This window comes from Ursus arctos, unplaced genomic scaffold (genome assembly GCF_023065955.2).
Source record: "Ursus arctos isolate Adak ecotype North America unplaced genomic scaffold, UrsArc2.0 scaffold_32, whole genome shotgun sequence".
Classification (NCBI taxonomy): domain Eukaryota; kingdom Metazoa; phylum Chordata; class Mammalia; order Carnivora; family Ursidae; genus Ursus; species Ursus arctos.
Window position 1 is genome coordinate 17,337,753 of NW_026623008.1, and position 25,069 is coordinate 17,362,821.

Sequence of the window (25,069 nt, forward strand, 5' to 3'; positions counted from 1 at the left end):
GGGCTTCGCGTCTCCTTGGAAGCACAGGTGCGAAGGCACACGCCGCCATTCCTTGCAGAAGAAACGCTAATGAAAGTTGTCCTCTCTGCCCTTAAATGCACTGTTCCCTCATTGCTCCCAAGGTGGCAGGCAGCATCCCTGGTGAGGCCCGTTATCTGTGAGTCCCGCCAGGTGGTCTCACCCATGAGCTTCCGCTGACTCAACCGCCAACATTTGGGACCTGGGGACCGATTACGCTGCCCCCTCTCCCCTCACTTACTTGTTAGCTGTCTCCTCGATCTTGACCCTCTGGGGGTCTGGCGGGCCCTTGTAGTCCTTGGACCACTGAAACTCTGCCGAGTCAGGGGCCTCGGGGGCTTCGAAAGCCAAGTAGATAAAGCCCTCTTCGTCCACACCAACCTTGATCTCTCGGGCATCTGAGGGCAGGATCCAAGGGCGGGGGACATGGGACATTTAGAAGTAATAAACCAGGTCATACACCTCCCTGCTAAACCTTCCCATGGCTTCCCATTGCACTTGAATAAAATAATAACCCCCTGTCTCCTTTCCGTGGCCTACAAGGCCTTGTGATCAGCGCCTTCTCACTCAAATGTCACACCTCCTCGGGGAGGCCCTCCCTGACGGCTCTGGCTAAAGCAAGCCCCACCCCATCATTTCCTTTATAGCACTTACTACCTTCTTAAATCATCACCTTCACGTCATCATTTCCTCGTTTCCTGTCCATCCCGCCCCTCCCCCATGCTCGAGCAGGGGCCTTGCTTTCTCGTCACTGCTGTGTCCCCAGTGCAATGTGAGTGCCACCAAAGATGTGTTGAATGAATGAATAAAAGAATGGAAAGAGAACGTGCTTTACAGTTTGCAGAGCCGAGTGATTCTGTCGTGGACTAGCTGTGCGACCAGATCACTGAACTTCGGAGCTATGACAAAATCAGTTCTAAAGTGGGGGCAATGATCCCTCCCGCAGGGGCTTGTGGGGAGGATCCAGCTCAGCACCTGGCGTGTGTGGTGGGAGGGGACCTCAAGAGTTGGGACTGCAAGACAGACAGCCTCATGGGGTATCCGGAATGCCGTTGGGTGTTATTTTAAACGTCCACGAAGAGTTGTGTGAATATGAATGTGGCATATGAGAGAAGGGAAGACCCCATCCAATTGAAAGAAATGTTCATAACTTGGGGTCCCACAGAAAGAAAGGAGAGTGGGGTGTGGTGGAGAAACAGGCAAGAAGGAAAGGCAGAGCTGGACGACGTGTGGGGGGGCAGCGGAAGGGGGTCCCTTCCTGCTACAGAGCCACGTGCTTCTCCCGACCCTCCTCTGACCACCACCTGTCCTCGGTGGCATAGCTCTGTCCGCCCCTCCTACCTGGCTTGTCTTCCAGGAGTATGGGGTCGGTGGGCATGGACGGTTGTCCCGGACCTGCCGAATTCACGGCCTGAACCTGGAACACATAACTCTTCCCTGGCTGCAAGTCAGAGATCTGGGGGAGATGGAGGGGTGGGCAGGAGTGAGCACTGAGGACAGCGAAGCCCGGCCTTCCCTACAGCCCCGGCCGTGGGGTGCAGGGAGCCACTCCCGTGTGGAACTCAGCAGGGTGCAGGCTGCCCCGGGGTGGGGGGCAGGCCAGGAGCGCACTGCTCTCCCGAGTCCCAGTTTGTGGGGGGTCCCTACACGGGGATTACCTCCCACGCCCGTGGCTCCTAGAATTCTGCCCGCTCAACTCATCACCTGCCTCTCAGCAAGAAAACCCTGTCCCTTCCTGTGCCCCATCTCTTCTCCATCCATCACCCCAGAGAGAAGCCTGGGACCATCTCTGACATCTTTTTCTGGAGCCCTGCACATCTAATCACTGAGTTCACATTTTATTTCCCTAACATTTCTCGAATGTGGCTTCTCCTCTCCGTGTCCCAGCCATGGCCCTGATCAAGGCTTCATTTCTCCTCACCTGGATTAGTCCAACGGTTTCCTAAATGGTGTCCCTGACTCTAGGCTCTTCTTCCCAGTCTACCTTTCCTTCTGCCAATTTTTCCAAGATCCGGTCTGATTGTGTTTAAATCTTTCCGTGGCTTTCAGGGTAAAGTTCAGATTTTGAGGTTTAGTTCCTAAAGTCTTCCCAATCTGGTCTTAGCCTTCTGCGCTCTTACCCCTCTGGGGGCCGCCTTCACCGCATGACTCCCTCCACGTGCCCACGTTCACCTCATCTGTTTCCCTTTTCACGGCTCCATGCCTTTGTCCTTGCTGAGCCCTCTGCCTGGAATGCCCTCCCTCTTTCTTGGTCTAGCCAACGCCACCTCGTCCTTGGTGCTCCTGCCCACTCAGTTCGGGCAGATCCAAGGATTCCAAGAAGGGTCTCTTACCTTCCTCCTGGGAACTCCCAGAATGCCTTTGGACCCCCTTCAATGGTACAGTACACAGTCTGGTAATTGCCTGCTGCCCAAAGACCAAGACTTATTTGGCTCTTTATGTCTAGGACCTGGTGCCAGACCTGGCACTAAGCTGGTGTCAAGAGGCGTTTAGTAAATGAGTAAATGCCAGCCAACTATCCACAACGCAGAAATGGTGCCAAGTCACCGAGGCCCGCTCAGCCCTGGCCTGGGCCGACCTACGTGGGGAGGCAGAGGGACCGTCCACCTCGAGGGGCTCTCTCAGGCAAGCTGTCCTTCGCTGGCTGACTCTGCTGCAGGGAGCCTGGCCCCGTGGGGCAGAAACTTCAGAGTCTCAGAGCATTCCCCTGGCCAAGGCTTGTCCTCCCTGCTTCTGTTTTAGGTGGTCTTACTGTTATTTTTTCAAAATGAACTTTTTTTTTCCCAAGTATAAAAGACATACACATTTGTTGGGAAAATATTAAAGCAATAGAGAAGAATATAAAAGGAAGGGTTACAGCCCCCCTGGCAGTCCCCCCCCCCCCGGGCCCGAGATGGCCAGAAATAACAGTTTTGTAACAATCTGTTTGGACTTTGACATGCATAGAAACCACGAGAAACGTGACGTGCACCACGTTTGTCAGCATCTTGCTCCTTCCACATTGTTTTGGGCGTCTTGAACTTGCCTTCTTATCTCTGGGTGCTAACTGATGGGCTGCTCACGTGTGGTCTTGCAAACTGCTCACCCTTCCACCCGCTGGTGAAAGACACCTCAGCAAAGTGAGCTGGAGAAGACATTCCCCCTTTCCCTAGAGCTCCAGAAAACAAAATCTAATCCACATCACAGAACTGTCCTCACCCCTGGTCCTCAAACACGGGAGGGCCGTGAGCACGACTGGCCGCAGAGCTGGGTGCTGGGTGTGTGGAAGGGGCCCCCGGGGACCCGGAGGTCTGGGATTCTGCCTGATGGTCTAAGGTAGTGATTTGTGTCTGCTAAGAGTGCTGCAATGGACATTTTGTTTTCCAGCACGGACGATTTCTGTGAGTTGGTGGAAGTTAAAACGACCACCGCAGGTGAATAAAACCAATGATTCTGCTAAATTTCTTATTTATCCTAAGAGTTTAGAGTTTGTTTCTCATTTAAATTAAGAAATATCTACCTGCATAGATGTTTTATTAATGTATGGTATATATATGTAGGATGTTATCTAACCTGTAAATAGCCTACTTTGTATTCTGATTTTTTTCTTAGCCTCATATGAGGGATATATTTGCATGTCAATACATATATGTAGGTCCAGCCCATTGTCCTTAAACTACCATAGTCTTTATACCACCTGGCACAAGATTCCACTTGAAGGATACACTGATTTATTTAAGAAAACCCCCTACAGATGTACATTTAAATTGTTTCCAACTTTTGCCTTGATAAACAATGATGCAGTGAGCATCTTTGCACGCTTGCTTAACCATTTCCCCACAATCCAATCCCAGAAGCAGAATTCCGTGCTCAAGGGAGATGCCTGTCCAATGCTGACACACCTGACTGATGATAAGTGAGGGTTTAGGGAGGAGTCTGCCCAGCTTGGAGCGGGTTAAGACAACCAGCCAGCCAGCCCGACTGTCAGCTTACTGTGTGACCCTGTGTATGCCCCTTCCCCTCTCTGGTCCTCTGCTGACATTAAGTGAGGGCAGCGATCTCTGAGGGTCATTCCGGCTCTGATGTTCAGTAGTCCGGCCACATCCAGTGGCAGGGAAGGCTCAGGGTAGGTCAGGGTTGTAGGGTCAGGGACTCACCCTCAGGTGGGTGCCAGAGATGAGGTCTGGGGTGACTGGCTTCCACTGTTCAGAGCCTTCCTCTTGGACACTGATGCGGTAGCCTGTGACCGGCCCAGCTCCAGTGTATAGTGGGGGCTCCCACTTCAGCATCAGGGAGGTGGCCCGCACCTCAAATGCCTGCACATCGTACGGGGGGCCTGTGGGAGGTGGGGGAGAGGAGGAGTTGGCCGGCCAGAGAAGTGGGCAGCGAGCCGGGTGGTCAGTCATCAACCCTTGTCAGTCTGTCAGTTACAACCCGGCCTGGAAGCATCTGCTCTGGGCACAGTGGGGGCCTGGCAGGCCTTGGCTTCATCACAAAGCTTGGTCTTGGCCTGGGCCTGAAATAGGGTTAACGCTTCAAAATGTGCTCAGCATCCCTTTTTCCGGAACCATCCGTGATCTTCCCCTTCCCTATCCCAGACAGCAGCAACCCTTCTAAGTCTTTGCTGTTTCAGTGATTAGTGTAGGAGCTAAGGAGTGACCAGCGTCACCTTCTCGGGCTATGGGGACTCTGGGCAAGTTATTCGGCCCCTATGTTCCTGTCTCTTCATCTGCAAAGTAGGGATAATAACAGTTCTTATAATCCAGTGCTGTTATGAGCATTAACGGCATAACTTGCAGAATCTGTTTGTACATGGTAAGTACCCAATAAGTATCAGTTGTTTGTAATTATTGTCTCAAGCATCACACATACTAATTATCTGCCATTGGCTTGAAAACACCAGCACTGAGCTGAACAGAATGATGGAAGGCTGTGATCCTTCCTTCCCAGGGAGGAGGTGAGGGCTCATTTGGGGGAAAGCTAACAGAGCTGTGGGAGTGGTGTGCAGGGCGCTGGTCACCCTAGCAGTGCGCCCTTGGGGTTTGACATTGGTTTGTGGCCAGAGTCAGAGCTCAGATGGGGTGTGAGCTAGGGGATAATTTATGCTGAGGTTACAGAGCCGGTTGATGGCCAAGGTCACGGTCCTCTAAGGCAGGGTTAAGACTGTCTGTGTCAGAGATCACAGGGTCTCTTGGTGGAAAGGGCCAGTGGTCTGAGGTCTGGGACCAACAGAGCAAGCTTGGATGCACAGAAAGTTCGGTGGTGCTCATCTCACTGGTTGGGTTTGGGGAGGGAGGCGGGCCGGGGGCAGGTGCTGGACTTCAGCGTCTTCAGACCTCTCACCTGGTTGGGGCATTGTCCACTCCTTGCACTCAAACAGGCTGCTGGGCGCTGACAGCTCGCCGACACCTGCCCAGTTTGCTGCCCGGGCACGGAACTCATAGAAGTGGCCTTCACGGAGGTTACTGACCTTGAAGAGCAGAGACAGATGGTGAAAGCCAAGGCTGGGGCCGAAGAGGAAAGAGGTACGGAGGGGAGAGGTCAGCGCAGGAAGTCCAGGGGGCCTTAAACGAGATCCGTCAAGCGACTCTGCACTTGAAACTTAGGCAAATTATCGAGTCCAGGGAACCTGAGGCTTCTCTCAGCTTTAGGACCTCCAGTAGAGACCTCTGGTCTCCACCTGCCTAGGCCAGGACACCAGGCCAGTGGCCCCATTGCAGTCTTACCTTGCAGACCCGGGTGGGGATGGGCTGCTGGTTGACTGGGTGCCAGTCCAGCTCCTCTGAGTCGTGTTGGTCCAGGAAGTAGCCCAGGATCTTGCCGCCTCCGCGACGCTTGGGGGGTTTCCACCCGATGACCATATCATTCTTTCCACAGTTCAGGAGCACAAAGTCGTATGGGGCAGATGGCGTGGCTGTAGGGGGGAAGGTGAGGACTGCTGCTTCCTAGGGGTGGCCAGATTGGGCAGGGGGGCCCAAGGGAACCAATAAGCCCCCCAACCCCAGTGGCTGCCCACCCTGCTCTGGAGGTACTCACTTAGCCAGCAGCATTTGCTGGTAACCCTGACTTTGCTACCTTCAGGGCACTTGGGCCTCAGAGCTGGTCAGACATTGCCCTGTGGCCTCAGGCCATTGTCATTTCCTCCCCAAAGGAAAGGGGGGAGGTCAGGATCAGCTCAGAGGACTTGCACTCCCTTGGCTTCTGGGATTGGACCCCCCAAGATGTGGTCTATAAGTCCCTGCTCTCTGCCCAGCCCAGGGCTGCCCCCAAGAGATGTGCAGGCTGCACCTGCCCTTTGGACTCACCCAGAGCCTGCTTGACCCTGATGGGTTCGGTGGCGGGTGAGCTCTCGCCTACCCCAGCCTCGCTGACTGATCTGACACAAAACTCGTACTCCTTCCCTGTCCTTAGCCCGGGAACTGTGAACCTGGAAGAGAAATGTGCAAGCTTTCAGGGAGGGCCAAACAGCTTGCAGACATCCCTGAACTTTCTAGAACAACCTTGTGGGATAAGTGGCCACCTGCTGTAGGATTTGAGGGTTTGGGGCTAGTTCTTACTTAAAGATATTGCCCCTGCTCCCAAAGGGATGCCTGCAAGGGTGACGTTATTTGAAAGGCTGGAGGAAGGTGATCAAAAGGCACAACTTTCAGTTCTACGATAAATCAGTGCTCGGGAGGTAATACACAGCGCGGCGACCATAGTTAGCGCCACTGCGTGATACACAAGAAAGCTGTTCAGAGAGTAGACCCTAAAAGTCCTCCTCACAAGGGGAAATCATCTCTTTCTTTTTCTTTTTTTTTTAAAGATTTTATTTACTAATTTGAGAGTGAGCAAGAGAGAGAGAGAGTACAAGCGGGGGTGGTTAGCTTCTTTCCAGCCATGACACATGTCACCGACGGAACGCATGTGGCAAGTTCTCTGGACATTCCAAGGGATTGTGCCCCCCCCCCCCGTGTGATGCGTGTCCCAGACGTGCCACTCCCTTCCGATGACTCTCCCACAAACCCCGCCTCCCCCAGGGAAGCACATTGAATACAAGCTGGGGGAGATACGTTATTCTAGGGACAACCTCATCAAATCTATCAGAATTTGTAAAAAATCTGATGATTCTCCAACTTGGGAACTTTCGCAATAACAAGTTATGAGTGACCCCTCACAGCTGACCATGAGACACCAACAACTTGTGGGGTAAAAGGTCCTGTCCCTTTTTCTGGGTCAGAGGATCAAGGGGCTCAGGGCCAAGGGGCTCAGGGCCCAGCCAGCCGTCTGATGGAAAGGAGGGGAGGGACGTCACCACCCAAGGCCCTGGCCCCACAGAGCCTCAAAACTGACAGAAGTCACGAGCCCAGGAGGCTCGCGGTTCACTGTGCCTGCAAGGACCAGGGCCTTGTGAGTGAGGAGGGAGCCTCAGCGGGCAGGAGAGTCTGGTCCTACCCGCCGAGCTGACAGCGGAGGCTCTGGGGCTCCCCCAGGCTCAGGGAGGGCGAGTGTCAGTGCAGGAGCACCACGCGAGTGAGGGGTGCATGGGGCACCTGAACCCAGGCCTCCGTGGCCACCTCCTGCCTCTCTCCATCTCCAAGCACCTCTGCAGACAGCATGCCCTCAGCCAGTGCGCACTGAGGACAAGGGCATCCGGGTCAAGTCCCAATATCTCCACCACTAGCTAAGGGAGTTTGGGCAAGTTACCTCAGTGCTCTATGCCTCTGTTTTTCATCTGTATGGTGATAATAAAGATAACAGTTCTAAACTGAGAGGATTGCAGTTAGAACTAACTGACCTAATACAGGAGAAGAGCTCGGAATGGTGCCCAGGGCACATTGCCAAACGGCAGGCTCCAGGATCCTTAGGGCCTGTCCTTGCAGGGGCGGGGGGCGGGGGGGACAAACTCACTTGTGGCCCTGGATGGGTTTGTTGTTAACCGTTTGCCACTCGGATGACCCTGCCTCCCGGGAGTAGATGTAATAACCCAGGAGTTCCGGAGCGTCTTTCACGGGCTCCCAGGTCAGGCACACAGAGGTCTGGGTGTCTCGGAACGCTTGAACTTGAGCTGGCGGAGGGAGAGTAGCTGAAAAACAGAAGTGTGGGCCGTGTGAGGGTGCTGAACAGCCTGGCCTAACAGACTGGGGAGGGGAGCGGTGGGAGGAGAGGCTGGGAGGAGCCCCCGCGGCAATCCAGGGTGGCAGGGGAGTGGCAGACGTGTCCTGGGGCTTCGGGGTGTCCCCTTCCCGGGCCCTATTAGTCTCAAGTCCTCTCCCCTCTCTCCTCCAAACATCTCTGCTTCCTCATGAAAGCCTCCATCCAGTCATCCTTAGAATCCGTCCCTTTCCCCTCCCCCTCCCCCGCCACTCTCTTTGGCTTTTTTTTTTTTTTTTTGGTGTTTTCCCATTTTTGTATAAGAATTTTACTTTTCTCGGGGTGCCTGGGTGGCTCAGTTGTTAGGCGTCTGCCTTCAGCTCAGGTCATGATCCCAGGGTCCTGGGATGGAGCCCTGCATCGGGCTCCCTGCTCGGCAGGAAGCCTGCTTCTCCCACTCCCACTCCCCCTGCTTGTGTTCCCTCTCTCGCTGTCTCTCTCTGTCAAATAAATAAATAAAATCTTAAAAAAAAACAAAAAGAATTTTACTTTTCTCATACAAGTAAATGCATTTTCTTCCCCCCTTCCTCTCTCCTCTTTCTTTCTCTCTCTCTCTTTTTTTTTACTGAATTGTACTAGAACTTTGCCCTAAAACTTCCTTGTGGTTCAGAGACTGCCCACATCCAATCATAAACCTCTCACTGGCCAGACCCCGAATGTAAATGTTAACTGGGCCAGAATTAAAGGAAAACATCGCTTGTCCACCAACCCATTCATATTCGCTGTGTTGTGTGTGTATATGTGTGTGTGTGTATGCACACAAATATATACAGATATATGTGTGCATATATACATATTATATAACATATGCATACATAGATAATACATATTGAATGTGTATATATGCACACATATATCTGTGTTCATATATATATATTTCCTAAATTATTGGAATGGAGCAGATCTAGGACTTCGCTCTGCCCCCCAGATGGGCCCTGCAGCACACCAGGCTCCTCTGAGATCCGTAGTCCTGTAGCTGGGCTCCTTAAAGGGCCAGTCATTGGTGACACCTGCAGGGAATCTGATCTGATCTTATCAAAACTCAAAGAACCCCAGAACCTGAAGGGCTCAGAAGAGGGAGGGGCCCCGGGAGATGGGGACCAGGACGGAGCTGGACCTGGGAGGCTCAGGGGGGAGCCATAACCAGGCCTTCAGAACAACACGTTTGGCAGCTGAGAACACCCAGGTTTGCAGGTAGGAAATGACTCGCCCAGGTGTCCTGCCTGGTGAGCCAGAGATGGGGTGGGCCAGCTTTCGAACTGAGGGACCCCTGGCTCACACTCAGCGCCTGCATTGGACTGGCTAGATTCTGCGACCTGTGAATTGTTGATATGGAGAAAAATTCCCGCACTCTCACGAGCTCCCTACCCGGAGAGATGCGACTCCTGTGGTTCCGAAACTTGACAGGCCTGAGATCATGTTGCTTTTCAGCTTCATGGGGGGAAGAAGGGGCTGGGGATGGGGAAATGAGCATGGCTCTGTCCCCGCAGCGATGGGGCCCCGGCCCTGGATGCTGACAGCCTGGCCTGGCCTGCCCCCCTCTCCTGCGTCACACCGGTACCTGGCTTCCCCCTCAAGGCGATGGGCTCGCTGGGCTCCGAGGGATCACTCATGCCATACTGGTTTATCGCTCGCACTTTGAAGACATACGACTTCCCTTTCTCCAAATCCAGAAGGGCGAATCTTGGGGATTTCACAGGAGTTTCTGAGCTGATGGCCTCCCAGGTGCCACTACCTATGACGGACTGTGACAAAGGAGAGAAATACGCGTTGGTGCGGCAGTTGCTGGGGCCGGGGCACTTCCACACATGCTCTCATTAACTTCTAACCCCCGGCCCGGGCTGCCCCGGAACGCTGAGCTCTAGGCCCACCTGGGCCTCCACATCTCTGCCTGGATGCCTTCTGAGCATCTCACATTCGCCGTGTCCGGACCCCCACTCTGCATCTTCCCCCAAACCCACCCACCTTTGGTTGATGGGACCTATCCTTCCAGTGGCTCAGGCCAAAAGCCTTGAAACCATCCTGGACCCCTTCCCTCTGTCCTTCACATCCCACACAGGCTCTGTCAATGAATCCAGTTGGCTCCACCTCCAGAATTTATCCAGAACCCAACCCTGGCTTACCCCCAGTGCCCCTGCTACAGCCTCGATCTAAGCCACCATCGTCTTTTACCTGAGCAATATCACTCTTTTCTCCAAATGATGGTCGGAAGGATCCCTTCACAGCACAAGTCAGATCACAGATGTGCCCACAACCACATCTCCCTCAGAGCCACAGCTTCTCGGTGGCCTGACCCCTGCTACCTGTCTGGCCACATCCACTTCCCCCTTCGTCCTGTGCCTCCCTGCTGTTCCCTGATGGCACCAGGCCCAACTCCTGCCTCTGGACCTTTGCACTTGCTCGTTCCTTTGCCTGGGATGTTCTTCCCTGCAGAAATCTCTGGTGGGCTCCCCATTTCCTTTAGGCTGTTATACAAAACTCACCTTCTCGGGAGGACTCCCAGCCCCCCATCTAAAATGTCAGCCACCCCTTCCCCCACACTTCAAACCCCTTCCCTGCTTTTAGTCTTTCTCCTTAGTGCCTACCACTAGTTAATGGGCTAAGTATTTTCCTGATTTATCTTCTTTACTTCGGTCCCCGTGCCCCTGACTCGAAGCTCAGCTCCATCACGCAGGGGTTTGTCTGTGTTATCCACCGCCACGTCCCCAGGGCCGGGAATAGCACTGGCACGTGGGGGGTGCTCGGTCCACGTGTGGGGGACCAATAAATGAGAAAATGAATGAATTCCCACAATAACCCCCGAAGGTGAGTATTAATTTCCCGACCGATGAGAAAACTTGTGTTCAGGGAGTTTGGGTCACGTGGCTGAAAGTCACGCATCTAGTAACTGGTGTATCTGGTATTTAAGCTCAGGTGTGGGCGCCCCCAGACCTGCTTGCTCTCCACGGCATAAGGGACCCAAAAGGCGGCCATACATCCTGCATCTTTGGGCACATAACGGGTGAAGAGCTGAGGGTGATGCGGGTGAGCGAGGCAGCCAGAGGCCTCTCTGCTGAGTCTGGGTATGCCGGGGAAGACTGGGGGACCTCGCCGACCCAGCCCTCCCTGTGCTTTCCCTTCCCAAGGCCCACCCGCCTGTCAGGAGTCCAGAACCCAGCCAGGCCAAAAAATCGCAGTAAAAACCAGCGAACACTGCTGAGCACCTGCTGTGTGCCAGGGACTAGTCTAAGTCCTTCAGGGCTTGAATTCATTCTCATATTGACTCTATGAGCTGCGTAGGGTTATCTCTATTTTACGGAAGAAGAAACTGAGGCACAGAGAAACTCGATAACTTGCTCAAGGTCGCACAGCTAGTAGGTAACAGAAACAAGATTTGAACCCAGGCGGTCTGACGCCAACATTTGAACCAGGACATGCTGCACCCTCACAAAACAAACCCTCAGCGATCTATGACTTTCCCACGTGGGAGACATGGCATCATCTGCGAATGTGCAAAGAGAGGCCTGTTTGAACAACCGGAGGCAGAGACTCCTCCCTGGAATTTTCGCTAACCCTGCAGTGTCCGCCGACTATGTGCCAGGCCCTGTGCTGGGCGCAGCGAGTAACGAGAAGGCAAACCTGGCCTCTTCCTTTGGGAGGCTGGAGTCAACAATGGGATGTGCATACAGGCCCAGAGCTGCTGGCCCGGCGTCTTATTTCATCCTGCATTTGATGCGGGAGGAAACTGAGGCTCAGGAGCTCAGGAAACTGGCTCACACGGCAGAAGGCGGGATTTGAGTTGATCTTAGCACCATGCTGTTCTTCACCCTGCCAGCTGCCTCCCGTCCGCTCAGAAATCCACCCCGCGCACGAGCTGCCCGCGTCCCCAGACACCTGCCCCCCTTCCTTCGGGGCGGGAGCTGCCTCCAGGGCTGCCCGCCCCGCCCCGGCCCCACGCCAAGTGAGGGCTGCTGCCCGCCCGTGACCCTGGCTGGTGGGTACCCTCCCAACGTGGCTGTGGCCAGGAAGAGGTGCTGGACCCGATGCGCGGCCCCATGCCAGCCAGACCTGGGGGCAAGGAGGTACCCAGGAAATGGTAGATACTAGTGTTGTCACTGTGGTCTGTGCGTCTTAATTCTGTGCATTTCCATGAACAGCCCCAGGAGCTGCTGCCAGGCACTGATCTCACAGGGCTGAGCTCACCTCGAAAGTCTGCCCCCTGTGAAGGACTATTCTCAGCCCTTCCAGGCACGGACTCTCCTCTGGTCTCTGAAGGCCTCCCCAGGGGACACTGCCTGCCGTCTCTCAGCGCTGCCCCCGTGCTCCCCACACCTCCTGTGTGTCTGCTCTTCAGCCTAGCCTGGGGTTGGGGCCCTTGGGGTCTCTGTACCTTCTCCAGGGTGTATGTCAGAGGGGCTTTGCCCCGAGGCCTTGGCTCCTCCCAGCTCAGAACCACGTAGGCATCGGTGATCTCGCTGGCGTGGACGTTGGTGGGGGGCGAGGGGATGGTCACAAAGTCTGGAATCAAAGTCATCGAGGAGGAGATGGATGGGCCCTCAGAGAGACCCCTCACGTCACAGAAGAGGAAGTAGGCCCAGAGAGGGGAAGAAACTTGCTCCGGGTCACCCAGCAAGGCCAGGCAGAGCTAGGGCCAGGAGCCAGATCTCCCGATGTCCCCCCCAGGACTTGCCCCAACACGCTACCTCCTCCACGAGCGACACGGCAAGATGGGCCGCGGTCACCCGAGAACCCCAGCCTCCTCCAAACGGACCTCACCTGCCCTCACCTCCCCACACCCCGCACACGGACACCTTCTGCCTCTCTGCCACTTCATGTGCCCGAGTTTCCAGAAACATAAAGGAGGCTGGAATCTTGAGGCAAGGTGTCAGGAGGTTCACACGTACCTTCAAAATCATCGGTGCTGACTGTGATCTTGTTTCCCAGATCAAAGGAGATCTCTAGGGTGGAGAACGGAACATGTTGGGCAAGGAGTAGGGGGTGCAGGGTGTGTGGGGGGCGGGGCAGCTGGGTCAGGAGGGGTCAGGGTAGGACCTGCCCACTATGGGTGCTGATTCCTCACCCTGTTCCCAGTCCTGGCCTTTGGGCCCCTCACTGTGTGACCTCAGGCGGGTGCTCTCTGAGCCCCCGTATTCTTAGGGGTCCAAAGTGGAACACTGTTATTCTAGACCCTGAGAAATGCTCTGTCTTCTTGGGTCAAATGGGGACAGAGAAGTGATATGCCTGGGGTTGGTTACCTGGGGCAAGGTGGAGCTGGGAGGCAAAGCCAAGTCAGGCTGACCCCTCAAGGCTGAGGGGGTGGTGCCCCCACCCCCCATGTCCCCCCAGGCTCGGAGCTCCTGAGCAGGGCTGTTTCCCTCCTTCAGATTAAGGGCATCTGAAGAAGGGGCTGTGGTCCTCCCCCAGATTAGCCTCTCCTGTGGACAGATTTGTGTTTTTTTCGTCAGGTAGTTGTATCTTCCCCCTCAGGCTGGGGCTTCCTAAGGACAGCGCTGTGCTTCCTCCAACAACCGAGGGGATCCTGAGACTGTCTCCTCCATCACGGTTCCTGAGGGCTGTGCCGTGTCTCCCCCCATGCTTGGAATAGGGCTTGGAATGGGGCTGTGCCACCTGTGTCCTGCATGAGGCGGTTATGCGTATGCCCTGATTGGTGCCCTAGGATGTCCCTCAGGGCCTCCGTCCCCACCTGTCTTTCTCCGGGCTTCATCATGGTCGCGCATGACCACCAGTTCTGACGCCTTGGAGGGGAGGCTGCTGCCCGCTCTGCTGACGGCTCGCACCCGGAACCGATAGCTCTGGCCCTCGAGGAGGCCTTGGATAGGGCACCGACAGGTCCCGCCGGGGGCCTCGTGGCAGGGCACCCACTGCCCAGACTCGCCCTGGCACCTGTGGGAGAGAGGCCCCAGCTTCAGCCCCTGCTCCTGGCTCCCGCCTCCCGGGTCCGAGCCCCTACCGAGGCCATTCCTCCACCCCAGGCTGCCATCGAGAGTCCTGTGCTGCACGCCCAAGCTCGTGAATGGTGGAGTCGGGAATTAGCCCAAGGGCTGTCTGCTCCCTCAGAGTCTGGGCTCTCCGGGGCATCCGGGTACCACTGTCCTCAGGCCGTACGCCCACACACGCTGCCGGCTGGATGGGGCAGTGGGCACGTGGGGTCTAACTCCTGGCTCCACCACTGATGAGCAACGTGACTTTGGGCAAGTCATCGCCCCATGGACCTCAGTTTCCTCATCTGTAGAATGAGGCACTAAAGAGTCCCCTGCCGCCCTGGATAGGGTTGCAGAGCTCGGTGAGGTCAGACATGCAGCTCCGTTCCTGCTGTGAGCCCCATCAGCGGCAGGATCCGGTGTCACCTCATGCTGGGGTCTCCGAGCTGGCAGCATGTGCAGGAGGGGGGATGTTCGGGGCCCTCCCCTTCCGACTGTCCCCCTCCCTCCGGGTCAGTGCTGTCCCGTCTCTGTCTGTCAGTCAGGGAGGAAAGCAACCAACATATGCTCTCGTGCTCACTTCCAAGCACTTAATGTTTGCCCCTCCCAGGGTCAGGGGCTGACTCCAGTGGCGGAATTCCAGGTATCAGAGGTGACAGATTTGGAGGTATGGCTACATTTCTCTTGCCCCTAAATGATATAACCTGGTCTACCTCCTGCCCGGTTCTGAGGCTAGGCATGGGGCTCCCTCTTTCCTGTGGCCCCCTCTTTCCTGTGGCCCCCCACTCTGGTTCTCACAGCCAGGCAGAGGTCTCCCCTGGGGGCCCTGCCACTCAAGAGGCTGACTCACTGCTCAATGGAGTAGCCAGTGATGGGGCTGCCCCGGGTGTCGCTGGGTGGGGTCCAGGTCAGGATGAGGCAGTCTCTGTTCACATTCAGGCATCGGACATTCAGAGGGGAGCCTGGGGCCCCTGGCTTCTCGGCTGCTGCATCTGAGACACAAGGTGGGGGTCGGGGGGGGGAAGATTCTTCCAGTTGGCTTCTATGTGGCCACTGACCCCTCCCACTCCCTCCCACCAACCACTTCAAGTGAACCCTCCAGGGCTCCACTGTGATCTTGAGGACCAAGCCCTGAACAATATCCTCCTCCTTTTTAACAACAGCATCTGGGGGGCTGTGGGAGTACCAGTCATTAGGGGCCCATTCTACTCTACACCCCTGAACAATTGGTGTAATTAATCTCTGAGCCCTGTAACATCTCTCCATTTTGTGGATGGGAACACTAAATCTCAGAGGAAAAGTGACTTGCCCAAGGTCACCAGCCAGTGAAGTGGTCAAGTCAGGATTTGAACCCAGATCAGTCCAAAGACCAAGAGGCAGAACTCACCAGGTGCTAGAATCATCCCGGCCCACTCTCAGCCCTCCCTCCACAGCTCCCACTAAGTCTGAGGCTCAAGCCGTGTCCTATTGGAGGGTCATAGGATGCCACAGGGATTCTTACAGACTCTCACTCAACACCCCTGTTCATAACAGGAAACTGAGGCCCCAAGAGGGCGGGGAAACTTGCCGAAGGTCCCACAGCCAATCTGGTTGCTGGGCTCCAGCTACACCTCCTGCCCTCCAACCCCCCACTCACCTCTCACAAACACGTAGGCGCTCTGCTCCTGGAGCCCGAAGGGGGAAAGCACCTGGACAGTGTAGAGCCCCTCATCCTCCTTGTAGGCGCAGGACACCTTCAGGGTTGCCTGGCGGTCTGCGTAGAGGATCTGCCGGCGTCCTGAGGGTCTCAGTAGTCTCCCTGAGGAGGGGAGGGGCCCAGTGTGAGCTCTAGGCAGAGGCATGGCTGGTGCAGCTGGTATGGCTGGTGTAGGTGGTGTGGGTGGTGTGGCTATAGCCTGAGGCTCGGCCAGGGAGCTAGCGATGGGGTGGCCCTGAACTCTCTTCTGCAGAAGGCCTGGGGAGTGGGGCAGGATCCAGGGAGGGGGCTGGTGGCTCACGACGGGAATGAGAGTTTAGGGAGTGGTCAGCGACTCAGTGAGGAGTTGGAGGAGCTGTGAGAAAGTGGGAACAAGAGAGATGGGGCCCTTTGTGAGGGTCAGTGTCTCTGTGTGGGGGCTGGGGGCTCACGGTGGGCGTTGGGGGCTCAGTGGGTGGGGATTGTAGGCTCAAGGAAGGGAGTGGGGGCTTGCTGAAGGCAAGGAGGCTCAGGAAAGGCGTTGGGAGCTCACTGAGGGCGTTGGGGTGTCTGTGAGGAGGGCAGAGGGCTTGTTGATGGGGGTGGGGGTCAGTGAGGAGAGTGGGGACTCAGCAGTGTAACCTTAGTGAAATGGATGGGGACTCAGTGAAGGGGCTCTGGGGCTCCGGGAGTGGGTCCTGCCCTGAGGCCACACTGTGGGGCCATCCTGCTCCGTGTCCCTCCCTCCTGTCAGGACCTCCATTCTGGAAGATCTACAGTTTTGGGAAGACATCTCAGTCTTATCGCAACTGTCTCTCAGGGCTTCTTGTGGCTTCCCTGCTCTTCTGCCCCCGCCCCTCCTCCCGCCCCCAGCAGGTGCGGTCTCCTGAGGGGTGCTTGCAGCCGCTGGGCCCCTTGTCCTTTGGCTGTAGGCCTGGCCACAGGTGCGGAAGGAGGTTCGGCCATCCTGCTTCTCCCTGGCTGTTAACGGGCAGTGGCTGTGACTGCTCCTTGGTCTCCTCCCGCCTCCCAGATGGGAGCCCCTTGCATTCCTGCACATTTGCTTATCTCTGCCTGGCCCCCAGTGCAGGGCCTGGCACCCCCAAGTGCTTGGTGACCTTCATAGGGTGACCTGGTCTGAACGCACCTGGCTGTGCTCCTGTTTCTTTCAGCGCTCATTACTCAGCCTATGCTTGGGGACAGGCATAGCTGAGTTTCACTCTCCACTGACCCAGGGAACCAGGGCTGGGGTGGAGCCGATGCTCTAGTCCCTCTCTGGCTTCCATCTCTGCCGCTGAAGTCTGGGGACCAGGACGGGGGAGTGGGGGCCTCACCATCTCGACGCCACTGGATGTTCTGCTCAGCATCCAACACATCTTCCGAGAACAAGCAGGACAGGGAGAAGGGCTCCTTCTCTCGGGCAAACACTGGCTTCAGCACTGATGTGAATTCCACGCTGGGGCCAAACATCAGTCCTGGGGTGGGAACAGAAGTTAGGGCAGCAGTCTTCGGAGGTCACCGGCCTTGCCTGGGACATTCCCAGTCCTCCCAGTCAGGAATCATAGTTCCCAGGGTGGTCTTAACCAGGAAAGAGGGGCCCAATCCTGGGAGGTGGAGGTGGGGCCGAGATTTATCTAGGTGGGATCACGTAAGCCAGAATAGCAGCTAACCAAAGGCCATGTCCTTTGTCTGTTTGGCCTTGGCTTTCTCACTCAGTTTGCCCCTGGATCGCTTGGCAGCTGGGGGCAGCTCTGGGGTGCTTGGGGACCCCCCACAAGTCAGCCTGCAAGTATGAACAGCCCACAGGCAATGACATGCCTTTGTGGGCAATGGATGGTTAATATTCTAAAGGGGGCTGTGGAAGGTATGACGAGGAGCCTAGACACCCTCCTCCCCGAAGGCCGTCCCTCCCCGAAGGCCGTCCCTCCCCAAGCCTCCTTACTTTTAAAGATCTCCGAATCGAAGCCAGCATCCTTCCCCACATAAGCTGAAAGCCCAAAGCAAATGGAGTTTGAGAAGGTTCAGACCTCACATCCCTACCAGATCAGAGGCGTGGGCTTGGCTGTGGGTCTGAATCCTGTCTATTGGTGGGCCCTCCTCTGGTGGCTGGGAGTTCCTTCACCCCTCTGGGCCTCTTGTCCTTTCTCGGTAACATAGGGGCAGTGGCTCTTCGCTCCTGATGGTGGGGTTCTGAATAAGTGCGTTCACATGAGCGAAGCCCTCAGCCAGAGCCTGGCACACAGTTGGTGCTCAATAAATGGTGGTTTCCATCCTTTGCCCAGACCCACTGCCAGGATCACACAGTCTTCACAGGGGCCAAGTCTGGTCAGCATGGGATTTCTGGTGGGGTCAGGGACAGCCAGCAGGGGAAGGGCAACACTAAGATTAGGGTCATCTGGGGGCTTAAGGGTGAAATCCAGGGTGAGGTTGACACAGACCACCGGCACATAATAACAGCTCTCGTTCACATGGGACATACCACGTGCCACGTATTAACTCACATACAATCCTCACAGTACCCTGTCTGTTGGTGCCGTTATCACCCACTCATACGGATGAAGAAACTGAGGCATAAGCACCCAGCTAGTATTCCAGCAGCCTGAGCCATGATGTGACTGGTCCCTGGTGAAGGCCCTTCCTGAATGAGGACCGGAGAGGGCTAGGAGGCTGCCCAGAGTCACACAGAGTCAGTGAAAGACTCAAGTTTAGAACCCAGACCTCTTCCCTCCCAACCCAGGGTCTTCTGTCAGTTGCTATGGAGATGAAGGCAGGGGAGGGATGGTAATGACCATGAGTGGGTGCCCTTAGTAGGAGTCTGGCTGGAGTCTGGCGGCCAAGACGCCAAATGGATCCCAGAGTTGCTGGCCTTGCTGGAGAGAGGGATGGGGGTCTGGAAGAAGGGATGGGAAGGATGCGTGGACAGAAGGAGGCAGGGCCCTGATGCTTGACCTTGGGCTTGAATCTGGGCAGAGCCTGTAAGGACAGCTCGAATTCCACAGAGAGCTGGACTGGCCGAGGGAACAGCTGTCTCCCAAGAGCTATTTGGGGAACAGGGCAGAGGGGTGGAGAGGACTGTGAAGGACAGTTTAACAAGGTCTGGTGAGAGGCAGGGAGGAGGTTGGACGCCAGCCTGTCTGCTGACCAAGGAGTGTGTGTGAGTGCCTCTGTGTGTGTGTGTGTGTGTGTGTGTGTGTGTGTGTGCGGGTGCACACGCAACCTCTCTCTCAGGGGCCCGGAGGACAAGGCAGCATTCTCCCGGGCCCAGAGGTGTGGCCTCCTGGCTATGCTCTGCCCTGGTCATGGAACGGGGGAGAGAGAGAGTTATGACTTCCCGAAGTTACTGCATGCCAAGCTTTACCTATACCGTCTCATTTAATCAACCTGGGCTCCTGAGTGAGGTGGAGGAGTCCCCCTTGGCAGACAAGGAGGCTCAGAGAAGTGAGGTGAGGTGACCCAGGCTCACACGGCCAGTCAGCGGCAGAGCCAGCCTGTGGACACGGCTCTGGCTGACTCCTGATGTCAACCCTGCTTTCTGCTGTCATTTCAGATGCCCCTGGGGGAAGCTCCAGGATTGGGAATCACACCAGTTGGGAATTGCACCGTTGGGAAATACGCACCAGAACCCAAATGGGGCAGTGAGGTCCAGAGGGCAGTTGGCAGGGCTCAGCCTTTCCCCCTGAGAACCCCTTAGCAGGGCTGGCAGGGCCAGGCCACCCTCACGGGGGCCCTGAGCTGGATCCAGACCCCAAGCCCAACCCAACGAGATGGGCACGCTCCTTGGAGATAGTCATATAGGCTGTGCGGTTTGAGGGAGGACACTCTCCCTTGCTCCACAGGGCCCAGGGAAGGTCTCGGTCACCCCATCCCAGGCCAAATGGCCCTGTGTCGAGAGGCCTTCCTCCAGTCTGAGCGCAGAGGCACGTCCTCATCTGCTCCCCCCAGGTGTGCCGCGGGCTGGCCTGGCGGGTGGGAATGGGGGTCCTTACTTCGGACGAGGACTTTGGCGAAGGAGGAGGCCTGGCCGTAGGCGTTCTTCACCATCACTGTGTAGGTGGCTGCGTCCTCAATGGTGCATCTGAAAAGAAGAGAGAAGAAGTGCCCCCCAAGACTGCTGGCTCCACGGGCAACTCAAGTCCCCACATGTGGCGGGGAACGGCAGGCATTCACATGAAGGCTTCGGAGCGGGGAGACTTTAGGCTTTCGTTCGGCCCCACCTCTGCAAAGCTGTGAGCCTTTGGGCTAGCCACCGCCCTTTCCTGTGCTTCAGTGTCCTTCTCTGAAGAACTAGGGACATAACACCAGCCTAACCCAACTCGGGTGAAAATACTGTGAAAAAAAGATTATTATTCCTGACTGGGTAGGATCAGACAGGTTAAGCGACTTGTCCAGAGTCACACAGCACCCAGAATTCAACCCAGCTTTAAGGTGACGAGCTCTCTCACAGGCGTAGCCTCCTGTCCTGTCAACACCTCCAGATCAGAATCCTGGAGCAGGAGCAGGGCACGGACTTGGAGTAGGAGCTGGGCACGACTGCCAGTCTGTGCCAGAACTCGGCCAGATGCCCAGGTGTTCTCGGTCTCAGCCCTGGGTCTCATCACTAGTCAGGCCAACCCTGTCTCAGTCCCAGAGCTTGGGCTGGCTCCATTCCAGGGCCACGCTGGGGACAAAGAGAGTCGGTGGGGGGATGTGACATATCTGGCGACAAAGAGAGTCGGTGGGGGGATGTGACACATCTGGCCCCATCAGCAAGGAGAGAGGCTCCTTGGTATCCCCGCTTTTGCCCTGGCTACTGGGGGTAGGAACCCCTCTTGCTCCAAGGACCAGTCCCCCCTGCCGGTCCAGGCATCCTTGACCCTGCACGCCTTCCCTGACTGCCCAGCCCACGGGCATCACCCTTTGTGGCATTGCGTGGTCAGATACTTATGTCCACGTCTCCCCACTCTGCTTCTGGAGGGGCAGATCAACGTCCTGTCCATACTTATGTCTCTGAAGCCCAAGTTGGTTGAGATGGAGAGATTGGTGTACTGGAAAGAACCCAGGGGGAGAGAATGGCCTCGAACCCAGGCCCTGCCCTGCACAAGCCATGCAAGACCCTTCATCTTTCGGAGCTTGGGTTTCCCCTCCGGTACCACGGACCACGCTTCCCTGCAGGAATGGTGTTGGGCATCGTCAGTCACGTGCGTATAGCACCGTACACGCGGCGTGGCAGCGGCAGGAATTCAGCACGTGGCGGCTCATTTGAGCTGTAATGCTGCTCTGGGGGGGATTGTGCTCATCCCCCTGGTGCCCGCCCTCCATGCATGCTGCTTCTCCCTTCATTTTTTTTTTTTTTTAAATAGGCTCCACACCCAACTCGGGGTTTGAACTCCCAACCCTGAGATCAAGACCTGAGCAGATATCAGAGTCAGATGCTCAACTGTCTGAGCCACCCAGGCACCCCACTGCTTCTCCCTTTGAAACCATGCTTAAGACTCACCATCTCCTGATGGAGCCGTCCAACTGTCTCCCCTCCAACCACCTCCCCTTGCACTCCTGCCTCTGTGTGTGTGTGTGTGTGTGTGTGTGTGTGTGTGTATGTGTGCAAGGAGCACTCCCAGCATTCCTAGCCCATCCAGCTGGCCTCTGACTCCAAATTTCTTCTTGTGTATTCCAAGGCATAGGAATAACATGGGAGTGTCTGTTAAATACCGATTTCCTGGCCCCAGTCCAGAATAAGACCCACTTAGTCGGACGCTGGAGTCAAGAGGAGGGCCCATCTCATGAATCAGTGTTTTAACAAGAACCCCAGATTCTTCTGAAGATGAAGCCAATTCAGTGAATAAAGATTTGAAATCCTGCTCTGGCTTCGGTGGCGGTGGGGCCTGGGGGTCATGGGTCTCACTAGGGGTCACAGTCTTACCTCCTAATCTCCAGCGTCAGCAGCCCATAGTTGTTGGTGATTCGGTACTTTCCGGCAGGAAAGAGGCGGGGATCGATTCGCATGTCATTTTTGTACCTGTGGGGACACAGCAGTCTGTGGCAGGCAGCGTGGCTCTGAGTGGGAAGGATCCAGAGGCTCTCAGACCTGGATTCTAACCTCAGCTTTGTGTGGTTTACTTGCCTATGTGATGCGAGGCAGCACTTTCACTGCTCTGAAACTCAGTTGTCCTCATCTGTGAAATGGGAGTAGTAAGAGCACTGACCTCATAAGGTTGCTGTGACAATCAAATGGGATAAGATACGTAAAGCTTTTCCCTGGTGGCCTGAACACTGTCGATGCTCAAGGGTTCATTTTCCTTCTGGGGGTGGGAGGGTGGTGGGGGCAGGGAAGACAGAGCCTGTCATGAGAGATAGCTAGGGCCCAGGGCCCAGTTTTTCCCTCCTCTCTGAGGGGGTTGCCGTGGAAGGCACCCCATTCTTCCTCCCTTGTCAACCTCTCAGGAGGGCAGTTCTTTATCTCGGCTCTCATTAGAGTCACCGGAGAAAGCTTTCAAAGTCTCCATGCCAGGATTCTGAACAGAAGCCTTTGGGGATTTGTATCGGAAGCTGTTCATTGGTCTCCAACAGCCATTCCCTCTTATTTTTTTTTAAAGTAGGCTCCACGCCCAACATAGAGTCCAACACAGGGCTTGAACTCACGACGCTGACATCAAGAGCTGAACTGAGATCAGGAGTCCTGTGCTTGACCTCCGGAGCCTGTGCCCCTCCCTCTTATTCTAAAGGAACAGCATTCATCCTTGAGCCACCCAACGGGTAACCGATTTCCCGCCCTCTCTTTCTACTAGGTGTGGCCATGTGACTAAGACTCGTCAACAGAAAGTAAGTACGAATGCCATGTGGCTGCTACTGATGACCATTTGCCCCCGTTTATGTCATTGTTCCCTCCATGGGACGGCAAGAACGTGGCCCAGATGGCTGCCGTCTTGCACCGGGAAGCCCGGGGCTGCGCCCTTCAGCGGCGAGGGGGGCAGGCCTGAGTCCCTGAGAAGTCTGCGAGTGGAGTCCCTGGAGCTGCCCCACCCTGTCTACGTCAGCATGCAGACTAAAGACAAATAAACTTCTGTCTTCTTAAAGCCATTAAGAAAATCTCCATGCCTGGGCTGCGTCCCAGATCATTCTGGAGTCAGAATTTCTGGGGGTGGGGCTCGGGGAGCAGGACTTTTTTTAACCCCCCCAGGTGATTCCCAAGGGTGGCCCGGCGGATTACTCCAGCCCACAGCACCCTGGACATCCCCATTTGTTTTCTGTGAACTCTGGGGTCTTGTTCTCCCTGCTGCGGGCACTGGACAGTGAGGTGGCCTTGGCTCTGTCCATGGCCCCTTATGGGGGTTTGGAGGCCTAAGGAATCAGGGCTGGTGAGTGAAAGTCTGTGAAGCCTGGGAGGCCTGGGTTCCTGACACAGCTTGATGGGTGACCTTGGGCAAGTCAGTTCCCTTCTCTGGGTCTCTGTGTCCATGAGGCTGTTCTTGGACAGGCAGCCCCAGTGGTGCTTGAGGTCAAAGAGGAGGCCGCAGCCGAGAGAGGGCGCCCCAGGCTCAGTGCCTCGTCTTCCTGGGACTCGGCTCCCCCCACACCCTGTTTGTGTCCATGGCAACCAAACAGTGCCACACCCACAACCCATTGCCCCCCACCCCCACCAGGCTGCACCCGCTCCTGAAAGAAACCCAACGAAGTCTCCTTCAGGGAGGGCGGTGCCTAATCTCGGCACCCAATCTTTCCACCTCTCCTAGGCCTGGGGGCCAAAGTCAGGTCCCCCCACCCCCACCTATCAGGAACATTCCAGGCACCTCAGCCTGGCCAGCTTCCAACTTTCAAAAGAAAAAAGCGGCAGCGCCAGCTCTGGGCAAGGCCCGGACAGCCAGAGGCCTCAGCGCTCATCTTGCCCGCTCTCTGGGCCCCCCGTCTCGGGCTTCAGCACAGCCTCTCCAACACAAGGCTGGGCAGGTGACCCTACGTGGCCTCCGGTCATAAAATAGCATTAAGTCAGACAACAGAGGCGAGGCGCCCAGCCCAGAGCCTGGCTCCGAGAGGCCCTCGTAAAAGAGCGAGATTTTTATTATTTATCTAAATGTTTTTTCTTCACATCTTTCTGTATTGGATTTTACTTTTTAAGGCTGCTGGGCCTGGGAGACTGATCCCAGTATCAGGGCCCACCTCTGCAACGTAAACGTGGCCAGACCGGGCCTTGCCTAATTTGTCCTGTTGTTGCCCCTGCATTCAGGAAGTGCTCAATAATTGCTGAATGAATGTACTCGCCTGACAAGTCTGGGTGCGCCGGGATCTTCCTCTTGACCTGGGGGAGGGTGTCAGCCAGGACCTGGACAGAGCCCTGGAGGCCAATCCCGGGACAGTGTGTGGCCCTGCCCAAAGTGATCGATGATGGAAAACCAGATCCCCGAAACCAGGAGCACCGGGGGCCACCACCACTGGAGGTGGGCCTGGCCTTGCTTCCACCCCTTACCATGCTCAGCTCCCTGTTGTGGCAACATTGCTGGCCGGGGGGACAGGAGTCCCTTTCCTGAGAGGCTCCCCGGAACGCCTTAGATGTGGGCCTCAGTGCCAGGGCACGGCAGGGCTTGGCTGCCAGGAGGGACAGCTGACGTACTGACCCCCCCCCCCCCAGCCCAGGCCGGTTGGCAGGAGCAGGTCCTCCTACCTGACCAGCCACTTGCAGGCAGGGACTGCCTCGGTCCCCACAGAGATCCAGCGCCCAGCACGAATTCCAGCTCCTGGCACACTTTCGTGAATGAATGTCATCTGGCAATACCAGCCCCGACGCCAGCAATCTCGATGCCTCTCTTGATTGCTCCTGGCCTAAGTGCTTTCTACGTCTCTGACTTCTGAAGCATTACGTGTGCCTCAAGGAAGAACAAGAACCCCAGTGATCACTTTCCTACTCTCTAGGCCAGTAGAAACACCTATGGCTGGGAGGCAAGAGACCCCCGTTTGAATTCGGACTCAAACTGGCTGTGTGACCTTAGACAAGTCACACTCCCTCTCTGAGCCATGGGTGGCCCCAGGGCTCAAATGAGAAGAAAGTGGTGGGTCAGTAAAAGTGGGTTCAAGTACAAGATGTTGCTTTTTCCTTTGTGACCTTGGTCATTTGTGTGCTTATCCTCTCTCTCCCACTAGACCATGGTCTATTCACCCTCAAGACCTGGCTTATGTGTCGCCTCCTCTGAGAAGCCTTCCTGGATCCTTCAGGGGGAGGCAGCCACTTCACTGTCTTCATCTTTACTCTTGTGTTCCAAATTGCACCCATGAATGTCCCTCTCTCTACGCTGACATTTCTCTTCTGGGCTGAGAGTTCTTTGAGGGAAGATTGTGTCTGGTTCATGTCTATGCCTCAGTGCATGAGTCTGGG

General features: G+C 56.0%; 1 protein-coding gene across 1 annotated transcript in view; it reads right to left on the reverse strand.

Moving 5' to 3' along the window:
• MYOM3 (myomesin 3) overlaps positions 1-25,069 on the reverse strand; it is a 49,323-nt gene that overhangs the window by 14,179 nt on the left and 10,075 nt on the right. Inside the window, exons 8-24 of the mRNA XM_048221733.2 lie at positions 21,626-21,721; positions 19,713-19,801; positions 17,669-17,713; positions 17,061-17,201; positions 15,688-15,849; positions 14,902-15,043; positions 13,814-14,013; positions 13,014-13,067; positions 12,500-12,627; positions 9,692-9,875; positions 7,888-8,062; positions 6,303-6,424; positions 5,724-5,911; positions 5,341-5,467; positions 4,155-4,333; positions 1,360-1,474; positions 260-416 (exon numbers count right to left, since the gene is read on the reverse strand). Coding sequence (XP_048077690.1) covers positions 260-416; positions 1,360-1,474; positions 4,155-4,333; positions 5,341-5,467; positions 5,724-5,911; positions 6,303-6,424; positions 7,888-8,062; positions 9,692-9,875; positions 12,500-12,627; positions 13,014-13,067; positions 13,814-14,013; positions 14,902-15,043; positions 15,688-15,849; positions 17,061-17,201; positions 17,669-17,713; positions 19,713-19,801; positions 21,626-21,721 — 2,304 coding nt within the window. The remainder of the gene's footprint in view (positions 1-259; positions 417-1,359; positions 1,475-4,154; positions 4,334-5,340; positions 5,468-5,723; positions 5,912-6,302; positions 6,425-7,887; positions 8,063-9,691; positions 9,876-12,499; positions 12,628-13,013; positions 13,068-13,813; positions 14,014-14,901; positions 15,044-15,687; positions 15,850-17,060; positions 17,202-17,668; positions 17,714-19,712; positions 19,802-21,625; positions 21,722-25,069) is intronic.